The 20,776-nt window shown below is 37.2% G+C and overlaps 2 protein-coding genes across 4 annotated transcripts in view; one reads left to right on the top strand and one right to left on the bottom strand.

Annotated features, from left to right (window-relative positions):
• The window catches only part of DYM (dymeclin), a 432,971-nt gene that overhangs the window by 287,406 nt on the left and 124,789 nt on the right, over positions 1–20,776 (top strand). The window lies entirely within an intron of this gene.
• LOC137846698 (rapamycin-insensitive companion of mTOR-like) overlaps positions 1–20,776 on the bottom strand; it is a 223,762-nt gene that overhangs the window by 86,008 nt on the left and 116,978 nt on the right. For all 3 annotated transcript variants that reach the window (XM_068664770.1, XM_068664772.1, XM_068664773.1), the window contains 11 exons: positions 16,223–16,354; positions 15,121–15,184; positions 11,777–11,903; positions 9,530–9,699; positions 9,222–9,289; positions 7,491–7,558; positions 5,709–5,791; positions 4,502–4,589; positions 1,468–1,558; positions 1,264–1,330; positions 1,060–1,140 (listed from right to left, as the gene is read on the bottom strand). In XM_068664770.1, coding sequence (XP_068520871.1) covers positions 1,060–1,140; positions 1,264–1,330; positions 1,468–1,558; positions 4,502–4,589; positions 5,709–5,791; positions 7,491–7,558; positions 9,222–9,289; positions 9,530–9,699; positions 11,777–11,903; positions 15,121–15,184; positions 16,223–16,354 — 1,039 coding nt within the window. The remainder of the gene's footprint in view (positions 1–1,059; positions 1,141–1,263; positions 1,331–1,467; positions 1,559–4,501; positions 4,590–5,708; positions 5,792–7,490; positions 7,559–9,221; positions 9,290–9,529; positions 9,700–11,776; positions 11,904–15,120; positions 15,185–16,222; positions 16,355–20,776) is intronic.

The following is a 20,776-nucleotide window of genomic DNA, read 5'->3' as shown; positions in this document are numbered from 1 at the left end:
AGGGACCTTGACAGGCTTGAGAGGTGGGCCTGTGAGAACCTCATGAAGTTCAACAAGGGCAAGGTCCTGCACCTGGGCCAGAGCAATCCCAAGCACAAATACAGGTTAGGTGTGCTTGCAGCCCAAAAAGCCAAACGTATCTTGGACTGCAACAAAAGCAGTGTGGCCAGCAGGTCGAGGAAGGTGATTCTACTCCTCTGTTCTGCTCTTGTGAGGCCCCACCTGGAGTACTGCGTTCAGCTCTGAGGCTGCCAGCACAAGAAGAACATGGAAGCATTAGAATGAGTCCAGAGGAGGGCCACAAAGATGATCAAGGGGCTGGAGCACCTCTCCTATGAATGTCTATGAATGGCTGAGAGAGTTGTGGTTCTTCAGCCTGGAGAAGAGAAGGCTCTGAGGAGACCTTATAGCAGCCTTCCAATACTTTAAAGGGGCCTAGAGGAAAGCTGGGGAGGGACTCTTTAACAGGGATTGTGGCGATAGAACAAAGGGTAATTGCTTTAAACTAAAAGAGGGTAGATTTCGATGATATACAAGGAAGAAATTATTTACTATAAGGGTGGTGAGGCACTGGAACAGCTTGCCCAGAGAAGTTGTGGATGCCCCATCCCTGGAAGTGTTTAAGGCCAGGTTGGATGGGACTTTGAGCAACCTGGTCTAGTGGGAGGTGTCCCTGCCCATGGCTGGGGGGTTGGAACTAGATGATATTTAAGGTCCCTTCCAACCCAAACCGTTCTATGATTCTACGTTGCTACTGCTCCCATCACTCAAAGAAAAGCAAAAAACAGAAGTAATCCTTTTTGCAGACACAGTGACAGATGAGCGTGTTTGCAGGACTCCAGCTTAAAAATACAACTGGTTACTGAGGCAAGGAGTAGAACTGGTGAAAGTTTGAGATGGGGATTAACTGTCTTCCTATCAAGTCATCCTGTCATATATAAAGTGCCATATGGAATAATATAAAACAACTCATTATTTTGATGAAAAGTAGATGCTCCAAGTTCCTAAAAAAATCAAAGCTATACTAGAAAATATCCATTTCCAATGAGTCTTACTTACCATGTGCAAGAGTTCTCCTAAAAGAATAGTTGCTCTAACAGATACATGGTCATCACTACTTGTAATTACTTCAACCAGACCCTTCAAAAAAGTTAAAAAAATACAACACTTAATGTAGGATGTATACAATGTAATGTATTTTATTTTTAATATTTATAGGAGAAAAGTAACAAGCATCTATTTATACTTGAAGTCATCAGTTACCTCTAGAATTCCATTGTTAATAAAAGCTGAAAGCACTAAAGCCAAATAATTATCCATGAGATCAGGTCTAAGGAGAAAAAAAAAGCAAACAGTTTAGAAAGTACATTTCTATTTCTACATTTCTATTTCTGCAAGAGAAAAACGATTATTTTGTCAACAATAACAAAAAACCAACAGTTTAGACTGAGTTCATGAAATGCCCACCTTGATCTGGCTCTATAGGGTAATATAGTTTTAGCTTCAGCGGCTACAAAGCCATCAGAAAGTCTCCAGCAGTCCTGAAACCTGCTTGGATCTAAAACAAACAAAAAACCAAACAAACAAAATCTCACACACACAAAAACCAACACCCAAAACTGTTAATTATAACACTGGATTTCATAGTGTTATTTTAATGGTTGTGAGTAAATAATAGTTCTTATCAACAGCTATTCCAACAGGTTTTAAATTACAGAAAATTTTATGTCCGAAGGAATCTTCGATAAGTCATCTAATCCACGCCCTTGCACAAAGTGATGCTAACTTTGAAGCTAGAACAAAGATTTCATCAACCAAAATAATGAAATTTACAATTCAAAAACACATTAAACTTGTTTAACAGAAAACCTTGTAACACCTTGTAAACCTTGTAACACCTTGACACCATTTCCCACAGCATTCTCCTCAAGAAACTGGCTGCTCGTGGCTTGGACTGGCATACGCTTCGTTGGGTTAAAAACTGGCTGGGTAGCCGGGCCCAAAGAGTTGTGGTAAATGGAGTCAAGTCCAGTTGGAGGCCGGTCACTAGTGGCATTCCCCAGGGCTTGGTACTGGGGCCAGTCCTCTTTAATATCTTTATCGATGATATGGATGAGGGGATTGAGTGCACCCTCAGTAAGTTTGCAGATGACACCAAGTTAGGTGTGTGTGTCTATCTGCTTGAGGGTAGGAAGGCTCTGCAGGAGGATCTGGATAGGCTGGACCTATGGGCTGAGGTCAACTGCATGAAGTTCAACAAAGCCAAGTGCCGGGTCCTGCACCTGGGGCGCAATGACCCCAAGCAGAGCTACAGGCTGGGAGATGAGTGGTTGGAAAGCTGCCATGCAGAGAAGGACCTGGGAGTATTGGTGGATAGTCGGCTGAATATGAGCCAGCAGTGTGCTCAGGTGGCCAAGAAGGCCAACAGCATCCTGACTTGTATAAGAAGCAGTGTGGCCAGCAGGGCTAGGGAAGTGATTGTCCCCCTGTACTCAGCTCTGGTGAGGCCGCACCTCGAGTACTGTGTTCAGTTTTGGGCCCCTCACTACAAGAAGGACATGGAGGTACTCGAGCAAGTCCAGAGAAGGGCGACGAAGCTGGTGAGGGGTCTGGAGAACAAGTCTTATGAGGAGCGGCTGAGGGAGCTGGGTTTGTTCAGCCTGGAGAAAAGGAGGCTCAGGGGCGACCTTATCGCTCTTTATAAGTACCTTAAAGGAGGCTGTATGTAGTGAGGTGAGGGTTGGCCTATTCTCCCACGTGCCTGGTGACAGGACGACGGGTACAGGCTAAAGTTGCACAAGGGGTGTTTTAGGTTAGATATTAGGAAGAACTTCTTTACTGAGAGGGTTGTTAGGCATTGGAATGGGCTGCCCAGGGAAGTGGTGGAGTCACCATCCTAGAGGTCTTTAAAAGACGTTTCAATGTTGAACTTAGTGATATGGTTTAGTGGAGGACTTGTTAGTGTTAGGTCAGAGGTTGGACTCGATGATCTTGAGGCCTCTTCCAACCTAGACAATTCTGTGATTCTGTGACCTAAAATTTTAAAATGCACATCTGTATATAGCAAAGTTACACGTTTATAACAAAGAATGAAGTATTTATAAGTGCAGAACAAGGATTAAACTTTTATAGTCAAGGCCATGACACACATTTATAACCAGAGTTTGGAAAATGACGGAACATTAAAGTCTGAGACTTGCTCTTTTCAGACTTACACTTTTGTGAGACAAAGCAGAGGATATTCTTAAGGTTTACAAAGGAATAATTCTAAACATAAAAGACTAACTTTGCTAAATATAGACATGAAAACACATGCATTTTCCCAAGTAAAAGTAAGTCTGCTGAAGTGCAGCGGGGATAATTAGCACATACACAATATATAGAAAAAGACACTTTTTTAAAAGACACTTTTCCCACTTTTGAGGGAATAGTGGCTGGAAAGCTGCCCAGTAGAAAGTTCCAAATACCTGGGTGTATTGGTTGATAACCAGCTGAATATGAGCCAGCAGTGTGCCCAGGTGGCCAAGAAGGCCAACAGCATCCTGGCTTGTATCATAAATCGCATGGCCAGCAGGACTAGGGATGTGATTGTCCCTCTGTACTTGTATCTGATGAGGCCGTACCTCCAATACCGTGTTCAGTTTTGGGCCCCTCACTACAAGAAGGACATTGAGGTGCTGAAGCGTATCCCAAAGAAGGGTAACAAAACTGGTGAAGGGTCTAGAAGTCTTCTAAGAAGCAGTTGAGGGAACTGGGATTGTTTAGCCTAGAAAAAAAGGAGGCTCAGGGGAGACCTTATCACTCCCTACAACTCAAAGGAGGCTATAGTGGGGTGGGGGTTGGTCTCTTCTCCCAAGCAACAAGTGATAGGACAAGAGGAAATAGCCTCAAGTTGCCATTTCCATTGAGGTTTAGGTTGGATATTAGGAAAAAATTCTTCACTGAAAGGGTTGTGAGACATTGGAACAGGCTGCTCAGGGAAGTGGTTGAGTCACCATCCCTAGAGGTATTCAAAAGGCATGTAGATGTGGTGCTTAGTGACATGGTTTAGTGGTGGACTTGGCAGTGCTTGGTTAATGGCTGGACTTGATGATCTTGGAAGTCTTTTCCAACCTAAGTGATTCTATGATTCTAATAACTTTTCTGTGACATTCACCAACACTTATACACTACTAATGCTTTTAACACTTCAAAGAAGTCTAATTTCTAGTATTATACAGTCTTTTGTGTAAATGTTCCATTATGTTCCACTACTGCTCTTCTATCAAACTTACAACTGATATAGTAAGGATGTTAGAAGAAAGTTAGACTTCTAGTAGCTTGATCAACACTTAATTGTTGATAAAGGATTTTAAATGGGAGACCAGAATACTCAATGAATTCTGTGATGAAACAGTTGATATTGACATAATTTGCAACACAGAGGAAACAGTAAAGGGTTCAAATTTGTAGAAGAGAATAATACACAGAATTATTGCGTGGACTGGTTCCAAATACTTACCTACACTGAGAAGTGCCTCAATAAATTCTTCCGTGACAACAGGGAGAGGAAGACGAAATATATCATAGAGAACCTCAAGCAGACCTCGCTACAAAAAAAAAAAAAAGGCAGCAATTTTATAGATTCACAAAAAATGGCCTTTTTTTTCACTATTAAAAAAAGAACACTGCAGTTGAGATTTTTATAGTGTGCTAAAATTGGTGTCTCTTTGGGTGTTTCTTTTTTTGATAACATGCTTATTTTCATAATCTAAAGTTAATCTGGAGAAGAAAAGGTGATTGCTCACTTTAGAACTATATTATCACTTTGAATTCTATAGAATCTTAGGCTACTTGGATTACAGTTTTTTACAACAGTTACTGCTGTGACCGTCAACTTATTAGTTTAGGCAGTAATCGGGAAGAAACATTTTTATTCAACTCAAATTTAATGCTTTAAACTCTTAACTACAGTTATTGTGAATTTGCTTTTACTTGCGGCCAGAGCAAAAATTAATTTATGTACTATTGATCTAGTGTGAGTCCATGCAAGTGATGTACCTTTCCTAATGCCTACTTTCTACTTGTAGCAATTAAATATCAGCAGATTGGAGACTTCCACTATACAATGTATAAACAAGAAACTAAATAACTTAAAACCAAGAACAATGTCTGAAAGCATTTTTTTCGGCAGTACCAATTTCACGGTACCTTAATATATTTTTTATTCCACTTAAATCACAATGGAATTCTAAAGAGTTCAAGATCTATAGAAAATGATAAAAAGGAACTTAGACTAAAACAAAATAAAACAAAACAACAACAATAAAAAAAAACTTGATTTATTCTCATAGCCTATAATGTATTTCACTGCCATAAATATTAGAGCACATACAAATATTTTATGTATACTACCTACTACCTCCTGTAGTCTAACACTTTTTTCCCTTTTCTCTCTTCCATTCCCTTCTGTCAGACATGCAGGATGTGCCTCAATTCTCACTTTATGGACACAGAAAAAGCAAGCAGCTTGCTTAAGATTACACAGGAAATTTATAATGGAATTATAGACTCAAAGCTGGGGGTCAAGAAAACTCAAGGCTAGTGGTCTTGTAATTGGTGGCTAGTGGTCTGTATTTAGACCACTAAATTATTAAAAAATTGTAAGAATATGTTAATTAAGACATCCAATATTATTCCTATTTCAGTACTAAATATTTACCACCTACCCGTATTTCCATATTTGGTATACAGAGTACCCCAATAAGAGACTGAATCCCGGAATTCCCAGGTTTGCACAGACTGATAATACCTAAAAAAACCATTAAATACATAGTAATATTTCCTCACCAAACACCAAAAAATAAATATTAGACAATGTTAATTTTGATTTCCAGTTTGTGTGCAAGCACAGATGATAAAAATTACTGATTAAAATTTTTGACCTTTACATTGTCATCTTCTAACCAATTTTAATCAATATGTTTAACTGCAAAACCTTGTTCCCTCACTAAAAACTATAGACTATATAAAAACTATATTTTTGCCCTTTCCACTGTGAACAGTCTTTTCAAGTTATCTGCAAAAAAATATTTGCATCAAAGAAACTTCAGAAAGAAAAGACAAAATTGTAAATAAAGAATTAATCTTAAACCTGAAAGATATAGGCAGAACTGTGAGCACTATCTTAACCTAACAAACTATTTAGTTCCTTTCTAATCTCAGGTGAATTCTAAATAGCAAGTTTAAATATATTTGGAACGATATCATCTGTGCACTGTTTTTAATCATCTTTTCCCAGATAAGCAGCGCTTGTCTCCAGAATTTTTCAACAGCAGAAAGTCCAGAGAGGTGTAAATAAATAAATAAAACACCCAAAAAGACAAAACAAAAAACCAACAAAAACAAAACACCCTCAGACTTTTTTGCTATATGCCCTTTCGGAAGACTGACATTGTGAGGACATTTTTGTACCAAAAAACATTTTTAAGATCTTAGCTTCCAACGTAAATAATATAAAAAACAAAACAGAAAGAAAGAACATGTAACAGTAAAAGTACCACAGGAAGTAATGTATTCCAAGACAACTGTTTCTTCAGTCACTTGAACTTTTCAGGCTTATGCTAGTAGTTCTAAGTGTGAATTGGGAAAAATGTAGAAACTACTTTTTAGAACCTCCAAAGTTGTCACAAACTCTCCAAGTTTCCTCCCCAATCAAGTAAGAACACGTGACTTTTAAAGGATACCTGGATGTTAAATTAAGCTTACTGAATATTTTCAGAACATTAAAAATAATGCAAATAGTCTTGCAAATCAAAATGCTTTCTATACAATCTGAATCTTTCCTAAGTATAGCCTGTAAAAATCCTATCCAAAATTTTTAGGTGGTCATATCAACTGATTTAGTTTATTTGCAAGACATTGACTTGACTAAAAGAACAAGCAGTCCTTGAGGCAGTAACTCCATGTTAGGTATTATAATATTACAGAGAAGGGATTTAGAAAAATGCAAAAATCTACTTTTTTGATTTAGAAATGTCTTCTACATGAAAAATCCAAAGCTATGTCCATATTGGGATTTATCAACTATACCACCTGATAAAAGCAGGTGCTACTGAAACCGTTCTGTTGAAAATTCTTCGTATAGACAAATAGATTTCTTATTTACATTGGCAGAACAATCTCAAAGGCTAATTCTTATGATATGAAGCTATTTTCAACAACCTTTCACCCATCAAATGTCAAGCACTACCATCAAGGTACAACTGTATTCTATACAAGGTATTCTATACTGAAAAAGCTGCATCTTGTCAGTAGAGTTAGTCAAAAAAAACCTATGTACAAGTCCTCAAATTTGACAATATCAAAACACATCTTAGTACTATTATAGGAAAACACCGATAGAAGATAGACCAAGAGAGACAGATTCTGGGCTTAAATAAACAATTCCTTTACACTGAAATGTCCTTGCCAGTTATCCAACTTAAAACAAACTAACAAAGAAATCTTACCTGCCCATGATCGAAATGCTGCCACTATTCCCATTTTACTAGCTAAGAACCGTGCTTCTCTGTCCTCTCTGTCATATAACAACAAATGTCACAATACACAGTTAATTACTATAAAACAGTGTTATTAACATAGCAAGTAATAAGTAGTTAACTGAGATTTTTGGATGGAGAACAAAATCAAGACTAAGAAAAATCTTTTATGTAAGTATATATTTGTATGTATATATTATTTAAGCAATATGTACACACATGCAAAGATTAGAATTTTTAAGCATTGTTACTTTTAATTTTCCAGTGGAGTTTCTATGGCAGAAGGATAACAAACTAAATATCTATATTTGGTCTATCAGATTAATCACTTTGATGCCCCCACTGAAAGCGAGACTACAGCAGGGGCCTAAGGAATTGGACACTGATTCAGTTACCCAGACCTAAGCATCTACTGCCATTTGATGGTTTAAAAAACAAAACCAACCAAACAACAACAAAAAATGACAAAAATATACACACACATTGTGTAAGTCAAGTTGGAAGTTACCTCAGGAGGTCTCTAATCTAAACTATTGCACAAAGAAGGAGTCAGCTATGAGACCAGACCAGGTTATACTCAGGGCTTCATCCAATCAAGTCTCAAAAACTTTCAAGGATGAAGGCTGCAGGACTTCTCTGGGACAGCCTTTTCCAACTTGACTAGCCTCACAGAAATTTGTTTTTCCTTATATCAGGTTGGAACTTCTCATTTCTCATCTCTCTGCTGTTTCTTTTCCTCACACCATGCACCACCATGAAGGGTCTGACTACATCTTCTTGATAACCTCTTCATAGGTATTAGAAAGGATGTTCCCTAAGCTTCCCCTCACAGGATGTGCTCCAGCTCCCTGACCATCTTGAGCTGGGAGGCTCAAAACTGGATGCAGTGGTTTGCGTGAATTTTAACAAATACAAAATAGAAGAGAATAATCACATCCTTCAACCTGCTGGCTATGTATAGCTCAACATACTGTCAACTTTAGCCACCTGGGCACACTGTCTTACCAGAACTTCTCCCTGCCTAGTCAGGCCCACAGCCCACTTCATTGTGTTGTGCTTCCTCCCAGGCACAGAACTCTGCATCTGCCCTTGCTGAATTTCATCAGGTTCCTTTTGGCCCACTCTTCCAGACTAAAGTCTCTTTGGATGTCATTGATGTCCTTAACTCTATCAGCTGTTCTCCCCAGTTTATCATCTGTAAACTTCATGAGAGTGCAGTCCATCCCCTCCTCCAGGTTACTGATGAAGGTGGTTTCAGGACAGGTTTCAAACTAGACCCCTGTGGTACTCCACTTGTTACCGGCCCCCAGGCACAGTAAAATGCCTTAACTACTACCCTCTGAGCCTGAACATACAACCATCAAACATAAAAACAGCTCAAATATAAACTCCCTATTGTGGATGTTTAAAGCAAGATAAAAAGAAACTCATACCTGAAGTAAGAAATGACTGTGAAAACTTTTTATTAAAGTGAAAGAAATATAATGGGGAAGGAAAGACGGGTAAACCTAGTTTTTCCCTTTTGAAATCTTAATTCCTAACAATGTTTTAGGAAGTTGCATTCTAACCAGCTATCGTATTCAACTTCAAATAGTTTAGTAATAGCTCATGGCTTTTATTTTGCCAATTTGGAAAGAAAAACAGTTTAATTACAATACCGTGAACACAACTGGCAGCACAAGTACCAGCCCTTACACTTACTTGAGTTGTCCTTCTGCTGTGTCTGGATTATGTCTGTAGTGAAAATCTGTGTAAGGAGCTAGAATTTGCTAAACAAAAAGAAATACATGCATTACTTTCAGATGAGAATACAGTTAATGGGTTTTGTTCTTTCATCAGTCCCACTCCAATTTGTCATGTTATTCCTTCTTTATAAATCATTATTGTCTTGGCCTAAAACATTTTAAACATTTTGTATGAACAGAGTGAAACCCAAAGTGAAAATTAAACATTTTTATTACTAATACAGTGTTTAATTTCTGTTACTAAATAAGTAAAGTTGAACCCACCTCTAATTCTACATCTGCTCGCACATACTGTCTGGTCTTTGGATGATTAATGAGGTGCAAAACTGTAGTTACCAGAGCCTCATTTATTCGGCTAAGCTGACAATCGATCACGTTTTTCAAGATGGTATTTAAACCACCCTGAAGAGCCACCACCTCGGGATTCTGAAGTGCTAAATGAAGAAAAATAAGTGACTTCAATGAGTGATAGGAAAGAAAATATTTCAAGACTTCCAATATACGTACTAAACAGCAAGCGTCTTATCTTTTTCTTCCTGAACACTGCTGAGGAACAAATAAAACTTTTAATGGAACTGACATTAGCAATGAAATGATATTTTGGATTAATTTATCATCAAATAAAATTCTGAACAGGCAGTCACCGTGGTGCACTGATTTCCCAGCTTATTTCCAAACAAGTTTTCATAAAGTAGAGCCGAGATTTCCCCACAAAAATATTTTGTACATCACTGGACTGCCATGGATAAAAATATTTATTCTAGAACATAAAAGACTAACAGATTACTTATTTCTTTAAAACAGTGTGGTAGTATCACACTGCTGACTAGCTAAACTCAACCACACTGCTCTCTCACTCCCCCTCCTCAAAGGAAGAGGGGGAGAAAATACAATGGAAAAGGGATCAAGGATTAAGATAAGGACAGGGACCCTTCATCTCTTCCTCTCCTTCTCGGTCACTCTCTGCCCCTGCTCTAACATGGGGTCCTTCCCATGGGATGCCATCCTTCCCAAAAAGATCCTGCATGGGCTTCCCACAGGCAGCAGCTCTTCAAGAACTGCTCTAATATGGGTCCATACCACGAGGTCCATTCTTCAGGAATGGACTGCTCTCACATGGGTCCCCTGTGGGTGGCAGCTCCTACTTGATCACCTGCCCCTGTGGGGATTCCTCTCCATGGGCTGCAGGGGAACTTCTGCTCTGGCACCTGGAGTGCCTCCTCCCCTTCCTTCTTCACTGACCTTGGTGTCTGCAGGGCTGTTTATCACTCCTCTCTCCCAGCTGCTGTTGCGCAGCAGTTTTTTCCCTTTCTTAAGTCTGTTCTCCCAGAGGCACAACCAATGTCATTCACTGGCTTGGCTCTGGCCAGCAGCGGGTCACTTTTGGAGTCATCTGGAACTGGCCCTTATCTAACATGGAACAGCTTCTGGACTCTTCTCACAGAGGCCACCCCTGCAGCCCCTCTGCTACCAAAACCTTGTCATGTAAGCCTGATACAAACGGAAGACTGCATCTTGAAAAAGCTGAAGTTATTTCAGACTGATTGATACAAAACTGAAAATACTTTAAAAATCAATACCCACACACATGTATAGGAATTTAGTATAGATCACTGTCCAAGTAACTTTTACATAGACACAAATACTGATTTCCAGAAGACAGCTAACTACAGTACTCGTAAAAAAAAAATTAAGGAAAATATTTTGTAGTTCTCTGAGCACTGTTACATTTGATAACACTTCATGTATGGATTTCTCACTACTTCCAATCCATTAATTTTAGAAAAATCAGCCTTAGCAAGGAAACATTTTTAAGGTAACACAAAAACTGAAATTTTCAAGTACTTCACTTAAGAGATTTCCATTTTAAGTTGAAATGATTTTGGTTTATATTAAACTAATGACTAAACCTATGAAATCACACAGAATCACAGAATGGCCAAGGTTGGAAGGGACCTCTGAAGATCATCTAGTCCAACCCCCCTGCCAAGCAGGATCACTTAGAGCACATTGTGCAGGATGGCATCCAGGCATGTTTTGAATATCTCCAGAGAAGGAGACTCCACAGCCTTTCTGGGCAACCTGTCCCAGTGCTCTGTCACCCTCACAGTAAAGAAGTGCCCTCTCATATTCAGCCAGAACTTCCTGTGCTTCAGTTTGTGCCCATTACCTCTTGTCCTGTCGCTGGGCACAACTGAAAAGAGACCAGCTCTATCCTCTTGACACCCTCCCCTCAGATATTTATACACATTGATGAGGTCTCCCCTCAGTCTTCTCTTTTCCAGGCTAAATGGGCCCAGTTCTCTCAGCCTGTCCTTGTATGACAGGTGCTCCAGTCCTCTAATCATCAATGGAAATTAAGAACATCAAACATCTGATTCCTTAGTTATTAAACAAATCCTCTTTATTATTTGAATAAAATATATTTAATATGAACTCACAGAAGAGAATCCCTTAGAAAACCGATGACAACCATGTAAAGTTTTCTTAATTAGCTTCCATTTATCTTACCCAGTTCACAGATAATGGCTATACATGCTCGAACCATTCTGTCTCTTTCTTGAAGACCATCATTTCCAACTGCTATCAAAGAATTAGTAATAGAGCTGGGGAACAATGAAGCATTCACAGTGATCATCTGCCAAAAATGAAAGAAAAAGCCCTCTGGTTTCTTCATAATATTTCTTTAAACGTACTCACAAATTCACCAGCATTCTGTTTTCTAGATAAAACTTGACAAACCATTCCATATATTACTTACTCATATCCTGCAAATAATAAAATTATTTCTATTGTTCTTGAAACTCTGTTTAACTTACTTTACCATTCTCTTCCTGCTTGCTTTTTATTTTTATCACATCATAATATAAGAATAAAAAAGACAACTGTTTAGAAAGAGATATTGCTGCCTTTTTCAGATCATTTCCAATAATTTCTTTAGCAACAGAGAACACTATCCACTGACAAAGAGCAGATTACAAACTCTTCTAGGAGATTAATTCATAATGCATTAGATTCTTCAATACCTATTCAACTGTTTCATTAGCTAAGACTGACCTCTCATGATTTGTAGGGAACCTCCTTCTGCACACAAGAGAAGTTGCAAACTATAAAAAAGGACAGTCAACAAAAGATACTGCTACAGAATTTGGAAGGCAACTGCCAGTAACAGATCTGAATCCTCTTGTATAGTACCTGATCTTCTTAGAACTGCAGTGTAATTCAGCTTTATCATCTTATATAGCTACATTGCAAAAAAAATCTTAGAGTGAAAAGTAAAGATGAAACCAGACCTACTTTCATTAATCATTAGTGATTAAGAGATAAAACCCATTTACAACAAATTTGACGCAGAATAGAACAGTTTTTAACTGCCAATGTTCCTTTACACTACTGAAGAACTCCTGTGCCATGGAAATCCTCAGCTACTAGTTTAAGAATTTAAACCAGATTAAGGAGCAAGACCACATGCACACATTAAAGGAAAAACAAAACAAAACAAACAAACAAACAAACAAAAAAACACCACCCCAAATACCCAAATAAGGCTTTGACTACAAAGGCTGAGTAGCTATCTATTCACATTTTTTCATTGTTTGCTAAAATTAAATATGCATATCCTATATACTATGGAATATGAACATTGCTGGTGTTAAACAGATGTATTACTAAGGGGAAACAGTTGTGGGGTTTTTTTGTTTGTTTTGTTTTGTTTTTGTCTGACTGATTTAAAAGGGAACAATATAATTTCATAACATATCACATTTTTTCTACTAATGAAAAAAATGAGATGAGAAAAAATGCTCAAGGAAAGACTGATTTCTTTTAATATTCAACTCCAAGTATTTTAGTAGAGCAAATACAAGTTTTGCATTTGTTTTCATTCTGCTCTATAAACTTAAATGCAGTTTTGAAGACCAAGGACAGGTGATGCAAGATAACTTATAAGCAACTATGATGAAGTAACAAAGACTATGAAGTCAGCCTTTAAAGATTCCTTTAAAAATTTTTTTAAAAAAAGAAGGCAGTTCATGTATATACTTCACCCAACTTCTGCTTTGAAAATAAAACATTCTACCTCTTAAATTATTAAAAAATGGACAAACTGACTTTGATTAGATGGAGAAATGCTTTTTGAAGCAACTTTATACCATTGGTCTCATGGCTGAAGACACTGTTAAATTACAAAGCTCTCACTAGGAGACACTGCCCCACAGAGAGCAGTCAAAAGAGAATACAAGCACTCAAAGCCCTCAAAAAAGTTTAAAAAGTGTAAAGTTGTTTTTCTTTTCTCTTCCTCTACTACTTTAACCTGCACTTTTTTTAAAAAAAAGTTTACCACTAAGTGCCTTTATAAATTCAGAAAACGACTAATATTTTACATATTGTTCTTCTCCTCTATGAAAAGGATGAGAAGAAAGTGAGATAATGTTTTAATTTTAAAGTTTTATATCTATACTATTCTTACACAGGAATATTTACTATCAAAAATGAGGTAAAGAATTTTGTCCAGACTTTAGAACAGAAATCAACAGTTCTTATATGCTGATGGGACCCAGTTCAGTTCTTCCACAGCTCACTAGTAAACACCATCTTCTGAATGAATTAATTGACTCTGCCTGATTGTAATATTTGCCATCCATTCTCCTCTCCTAGACCTTTATATACTTTTTTTAGGAATCCTAAAAACCACTGAGTCTGAGCCAAATAAAGCCAAATCATTACAAATGTGTTTCCATTCCATCTTCAGATTTAAATTATTCTGGCCCTATAGTGATGTTTTCTTTAAACCAGATTAACAAATAACATTTGTAAATGGTGACTTCCTCAAGGACCTGTGCCACTGATACAGATGATCCATCCTTTTTTGTTGTTGTTGTTCTTTTATTTTTTTCTTTTTTAGCTTTAAAACTGTTTTTAACAATTGTGTCAATCAAACACATTGTTTCTTCTGTAAAATAGAAATGAAGTGAGCTAATTTTAAGAAAAGAAATTGCATATCAAACCTCCATATTTTCAACCTAAATATATACATATGTACACACACCAAAAAAAACACAAAACACAAACAGATTAAACACTGTGCTCCTGTGAAACAATTCTTCCAACTACTTCAAACTTTACCTGAGTTTTTAAGATGCTCAGTAAAGAGTACAAGCAAGATAAAAAACAGCAAAATCCAATACAACTATAATCTACTATAATCACCTATAATCACCTAAGAAAATAGCTTCAGTAGCTGTAATACACTATTTTCTCTAGGATCAACTTGAAAATGCAGCTACCAAAACTTCAAACATCTCATGTCCATGGGTACATGGTACAGTAATCAGCAAAGACTAACTTATTGCATAACAGAAAAAAGGGGAAAGGGAAGATGGATAACACCAGCCTCCACAGATAAAGCAATAAGGCTGAAAGCATTCCTTTAATTGCAATGGCAATTTTACTTCTCAAGTGGCAGAAAATCTCCAGTCCTTCATTCACAGGTGTTTAATGACACTATACAATGAAGTTAAATCATTAGATGATACTTAATAATGTGGTTCTTATACCCTTGCACTCATCATTTGATGAGCTGTTCCCAAATCTTGTTCAGTTTTACCTCTATCAAAACAAAATTACCTGGATTTTTCTAGATTACTCAAGATTCTCAGTCATAAGAGATTAAAATCAAAATAAGTCTCAGCACTAGCTTTCTTTCTCTCTCTTTTTTTTTTTTTTGAATTAACAGCTATAATTTCTTCTCATATGATAAAATAAGACTGTGTGAAAAAGAACTGCTGATGGAGAAAACCTGGAATCAGTACAGCTGACTGATATAGCTAGTTAGACCATATATAGTTAGATTTTACCTTTCTGACTAATCGAAGTGCTTGTGTTCTTTCTACTTCATTACTCTGTTGTATGTCAATGCACCTAAAATAAGTTAAAAACATGTTTTGTTTATAACAACATTAACTTTCACCTTAACTGTTAACATCTCTCATTAATATTCATGCAACTAAATAAAGATAATAAAAATATTATGAATTATTGTTTTTAAAAATGCTTTTCAGCAAATATATTCATGATTAGTTAATTAGTTTCAATTTATATTATTTACAGTTATTTTCATTACAAGTAAATCACTAAAATGCTCTCAAATATACAATGACAAGGCATAACACCTCCAACAATTCTGAGCTAGCTACACCTGTCATTTCAAATAAGACTAAATAAAAGCATTCATATTTCAAATCAACATTCTATGCATTCTCAGATCAGAAAAGTCCATTTGCCCTAACAAAATTTAACAGCACACTAAAACTGTGTGTGTGTGTGTACATATACATGTAAAAAAAAACACTAAACACACACACACATATATCAGTATATTAAATGCAAAATTATTTTAACAAAGGAAGCACTAGAAATGATGATAATTAGATCTAGTCACCATACTGACCTTATTATCTCATTGCTAGTTTGCCCTTTGGTATCTTTCTGTTGTGGTATGGGTTAGATTATAAATTCTTGGGCATGAACAACTTTTTCATCCTGACATTGTACTAGAGGCTCTAAAACACTATGGTGATGATACAAAGAATTGAAACAAACCCCGCAAAACAATTTAAGACATGAAAATTACTAAAGTCCCGACCTTCTAATAATACCATAAAGTAATTTATAATTAATGACATTTATGATTCAGAAACATATTTTGTGCATCTAATTTTTTAGATTATTCATAGTAGATCATGTATTAGGATATCACTTTATTTGGATTAGAAGGTGTGATGTATTATGAATCCAACATTTTAAAGAATTATATTATTCATACTGAATAAAACAGGCTATTATAAAGCTGCATATCAAGAATATAAGAGAATATGAAACCATCTTTTCAAACCTGTCTCAACCATGAAAAATAAGTGATTTACAATTTTACAATTTACAACAAGAAGGGAAAATTACCTTGCTATCAAGTAATCCACTTTCAACTTCAGCACCTTCTGGAGAATACTGGAGTCTCGAATGAGATAGCGAAGGGCTCGCAATCCTGCTGCTCGCACCTCTTTTGCTTCATTTAGTAAAGCTAACCGCAGACTACAATGAAGGAAACAAAGGAGGTAAACAATTATATAGCAGCAGATAGACTTCACCATTGGACATGAAACTACTACATACTCATTTAAAATAAAAGTCTGATTTTTAAAGAGAAATATTCTGCATTAATTTTCTGTTTCTGAGATACTTACCTGTGCAGCCTAGAAGGCAAACCCTCACCTTGCTAACAGATCTAGACAATATATTAATCTGTAGAAAGACACATATCGTTTTCCCCCCTTAAAATATATATATATATATATAAATAGTTTGTACACCCCTGAAATTATATATGACTAAATGGTATATGACTTGCTATTTTACAAAACAGCTGACCACAATATGAGTCCTAAAAAAGTAACCTAATTTAGTTAAAATTTTCTAGAAGATAAACAGGTAGACAGTATTTCTTCCACTGCTACACTGTTAATCCATAGGCATAGATCTTCAAAACATGTCTTAACACCTAATTGAGACAAATTTGCATCTTAACTAATTATATGCACGACTCTCTAAAGATGAACCACTCTCTAAACATATTACGGTACAAGTATGTTTACATGATAAATATAAATCAAAAGAAAATATGTAATTTAAGCAGCCTTACATAGCATAAATTTCTACACATTTCATTTCAGTATGTGGGAATAGAAATGTTGTTTTTGCAGAGTTACATTGTTTAGAAGGAGGGAATGTGGTACTGAGATATGCTTACAGTGATAAGAAAGTTTAGCAGGCGACCTTGTAAAATGCAGACAACCAGACTCCTTAGGACAATTAGGTGAAAATCACGGTGTCAAGTCAAGTCAGATAAGTGAAGAAACATTACCACTTCAAGCAGTAAAAATGTCAAAAGAAATTTGAAATTTAACAGGCCGGCAACTGAAGGCCATGCATTGTTTGTGAAGCATCAGACAGATTGTGAACCTGGATTACCCACTCAGTGGGGAAACAGGGGAGGGTCCTGCCATCAAAAGGTATATAAACTGTGTTTTGGAACTAGTAGAAGCGCTCTCTCCTGCTTGTGGGGCGCCCGCCATTGCAATCGCGAATAAGTTACTACTTCACTGAGATCCTCGCCTGAGCCTAAGTTAGTGGCTACGGAGTGTTTCTCACAAGTATACAATCAAAATGTATTTCTCTTTACAGATTTTGAAAGTGCTTTGCTTTCATCAAGATGACCTCTCCTAACTGTCATGATAATGGAATTCCTAAATACACCGGCAAGGTGTAGTGGTTTTACTCGGGTGGGCAGCCGATCTCCACCACAACTGCTCTCTAACTCCCATTCCTCAAAGGGAAAGGGGGAGAAAACATGATACAAAGGGCTCAAGGGTTGAGATAAGGACAGGGAGATCGCTCAACAATTATCGTGACATACAAAACAGACTCAGAGTAGGGAGATAGTAAGATTTATTGCCTAACAGGCTAGAGAAATGAGAAACAAAGGAAAGAAACCAAAAGCACCTTCCCCCCATCCGCCCTCTTCCACCTCCTCCCCCAAGCGGCACAGGGGAATACACCGCCAGGCCCATATATTAGGCACCACCAATCAAAACTTGGATAAAACAGCCCTTCTTTTCCGTCTGTCACGCACTTAGTTCGTCTCTGCCCACTCCCCTCACGAAGAATACGGAACTGCGGATCGGAACTCCGCACTCGCGTCACAGCAATGCTGCGTCTCACTCACACAGCACAATCGCTCAAGCACACAGCGAGGCCTCTAGCACATCTCATTCATACCACAAGAATATAATTTAGAATGATAACCAACCAAACAAGTATTGTCTCTGACTGTGTTCTTCGTGGAGTGACTTATTCCACTTTGTTTCAAACCCTTCCACTTACACAAATACTTTCAACACAAAATACCTGGACATTTAAGAATAAGACATACAATTATTAACACTCCGGTTAGTATCCCTCCAGCAGCTGAAAACATACCGTTTGTCCACAGCTTCAGGAGGTCTTTGTCTGCTCCTGCAGTGAGCGGCTGAGAGTGGCGTCCCCTCCAAGCAAAACACTCAGGGTGCACCTAGGGGCGTCCGCTCCGCAGCCAATCCTGCAGCCGAGCAGAGTGTCTCCTGCCTGGCTCACCAAAATGACTCACAGAAAACTGACTCCACAATCAGTAAGATTGTAAAGTAGGTATGTTTACTCAGCGCTGGGAGGCGGGGGGGGGGGGAGAGTAGCCCCACCAAAGTCATACATGCCTGACGTGGCAACTTGCTTTGGTTATATCCAGTAACTTGCTTTGGTTATATCCAGTAAAGAGTTTTATTGTCTATATTTTATCCAGTTTTATTGTCTATAAAGCTGGAAACTTCAAAATTCCTGTGATCGGTTCAAATAGAGACTCCACAATTGTGGGGTGTTGTTCTTTTTTGTTGTTGTTTGGGGGGGGGGGGCTGGGGGGGTGTTGGTTTCTTTTTTTCTTCCTTTTCTTCCTTTTTTTATGAAGAAGATAAAATCCAGACAGTTTTACAGTGTTTTAGAATGAGGAATTGTTCACAAAGCTTCATGAATATTTTTGCACTCATAATCACTAATTCAAATGTGCTGACACAGCAGTTACAGAACAATTATAAAATTAAAGTGTTTTTTTTTTTCCCATGTAGTTTAATGCATTATTCTGTCCCCCTTTGACTCTAACAGCTGCAACAGTTTAAAGTCACTCCACTTGATATGGGAACTTACTTTGTATTCTTCTGCATTTATAGAAATGAAAGACTTATTCAGAGTACTTGTTTAAATTATTTGTGGTTCAGAAATAGGCAACGGGATTTGTACTTTTGAATCAAAGAAAGTGAGTAGAAATAGTACACAGACTTGTGTAGACTTAGGAAAGGAAGCTCCTGAATTAAAAGCTCAGGAAACTAAAAGAAAAGAGAAATCAATCAGGTGTAACATAGTAGACAAGCAAGCACTGATGTCAAGGAAATGACAAGTTAGATTTAAGCTAACTAGAAAAAAAGCTTTCAGTAATTCATGGAGAGCTATTTTTCTGTCAACTGGACAAGGCAGAATATATTCTAGAGTGGAATAAGGTAGATGCTAGTTTTAAATGTCTCACTGTATTTAAGAAGAGGAAAAGAAAAGAAAAGAAAAGAAAAGAAAAGAAAAGAAAAGAAAAGAAAAGAAAAGAAAAGAAAAGAAAAGAAAAGAAAAGAAAAGAAAAGAAAAGAAAAGAAAAGAAAAGAAAAGAGAAAAGAAAAGAGAAAAGAGAAAAGAAAAGAAAAGAAAAGAAAAGAAAAGAAAAGAAAAGAAAAGAAAAGAAAAGAAAAGAAAAGAAAAGAAAAGAAAAGAAAAGAAAAGAAAAGAAAAGAAAAGAAAAGAAAAGAAAAGAAAAGAAAAGAAAAGAAAAGAAAAGAAAAGAAATCAAGGACGTTTCTCAGAGGCTACCAAAGATGTTATGATTCTTATAAGTAAAGAGAGGGGTATGAAGGTAATGAAGAGGGTTGGGTTTGAAGGAATACCTCATTGAAAAAAGAGGATGAGACTCCCTACTGACTAATTTTTAAGTAATTTTTTAATGAAGTGATGACTTTGACATCCTTTTTCCAAAGGTGTTTTATGCCTAATTTGAACAAGGAAATAGGCATGAACAAGTTATGAGGACCGTGTCTTTATTTGATTTCTGAGCTCCTGTTAGGTGGCTGCTAGTTAAGAGCAGTTTACTGTGGAACTTCATTGAGCTGTTTCTAATGAGATTTTGTGTCAGTAGGTACTGACCCCCCAACCCACATCCACCCCTCCACCAACCTCACAGGTATTTTTCCTTCATAAAAAAATTAAAAGGCTAGACAAGAGGGAAGAGAACACCAATATTTCAGTCGCTTCCAAATGCAGATGGTTAACAATTAGGAAAAAAGTCCAGGCATGCTGTCACAATCTCTTAAATGAGGTATATATTTATACAGATAATTTTATTAATTTTCTTATGAATTAGTGTCTGTGTTTTTAGATTTTGGGATATATTTCTTGATTCTGATATCTAAGATATAATGACTTAAAAATTCTAGGGGAAAAAAAAACACAGTGTATTAAACTCTTGTCCTGGTTTTGGCTGGGATAGAGTTAATTTTCTTCATAGTGGCTGATATGTACCATGTTTTGAATTTAGCAGAAAATGCTGATAACACAATGATGTTTTAGTTGTTGCTGATTGGTGCTTACACTAAGCCAAGGACTTCTCAGCTTCTCATATGGCTCTGCCACCAAGGAGGCTGAGGGTGCACAAGAAACTGGGAGGGGACAGAGCCAGGACAGCTGACCCAAACTGGCCAAAGGTATATTCCATACTATATGACATCATGCTGAACAATAAAACAGAGGAAAGTTGGTTCGGGGGGAGGGCATGGCTGCTGCTCAGGGGTCTGACTGGGCATCAGTCAGCTGGTGGTGATCAATTGCATTGTGCAT

The sequence above is a fragment of the Anas acuta genome, chromosome W (assembly GCF_963932015.1).
Source record: "Anas acuta chromosome W, bAnaAcu1.1, whole genome shotgun sequence".
In the NCBI taxonomy this organism is placed as follows: Eukaryota; Metazoa; Chordata; class Aves; order Anseriformes; family Anatidae; genus Anas; species Anas acuta.
Note: the sequence above shows the minus strand (reverse complement) of the source record. Positions and strands in the feature narration are given on the sequence as shown.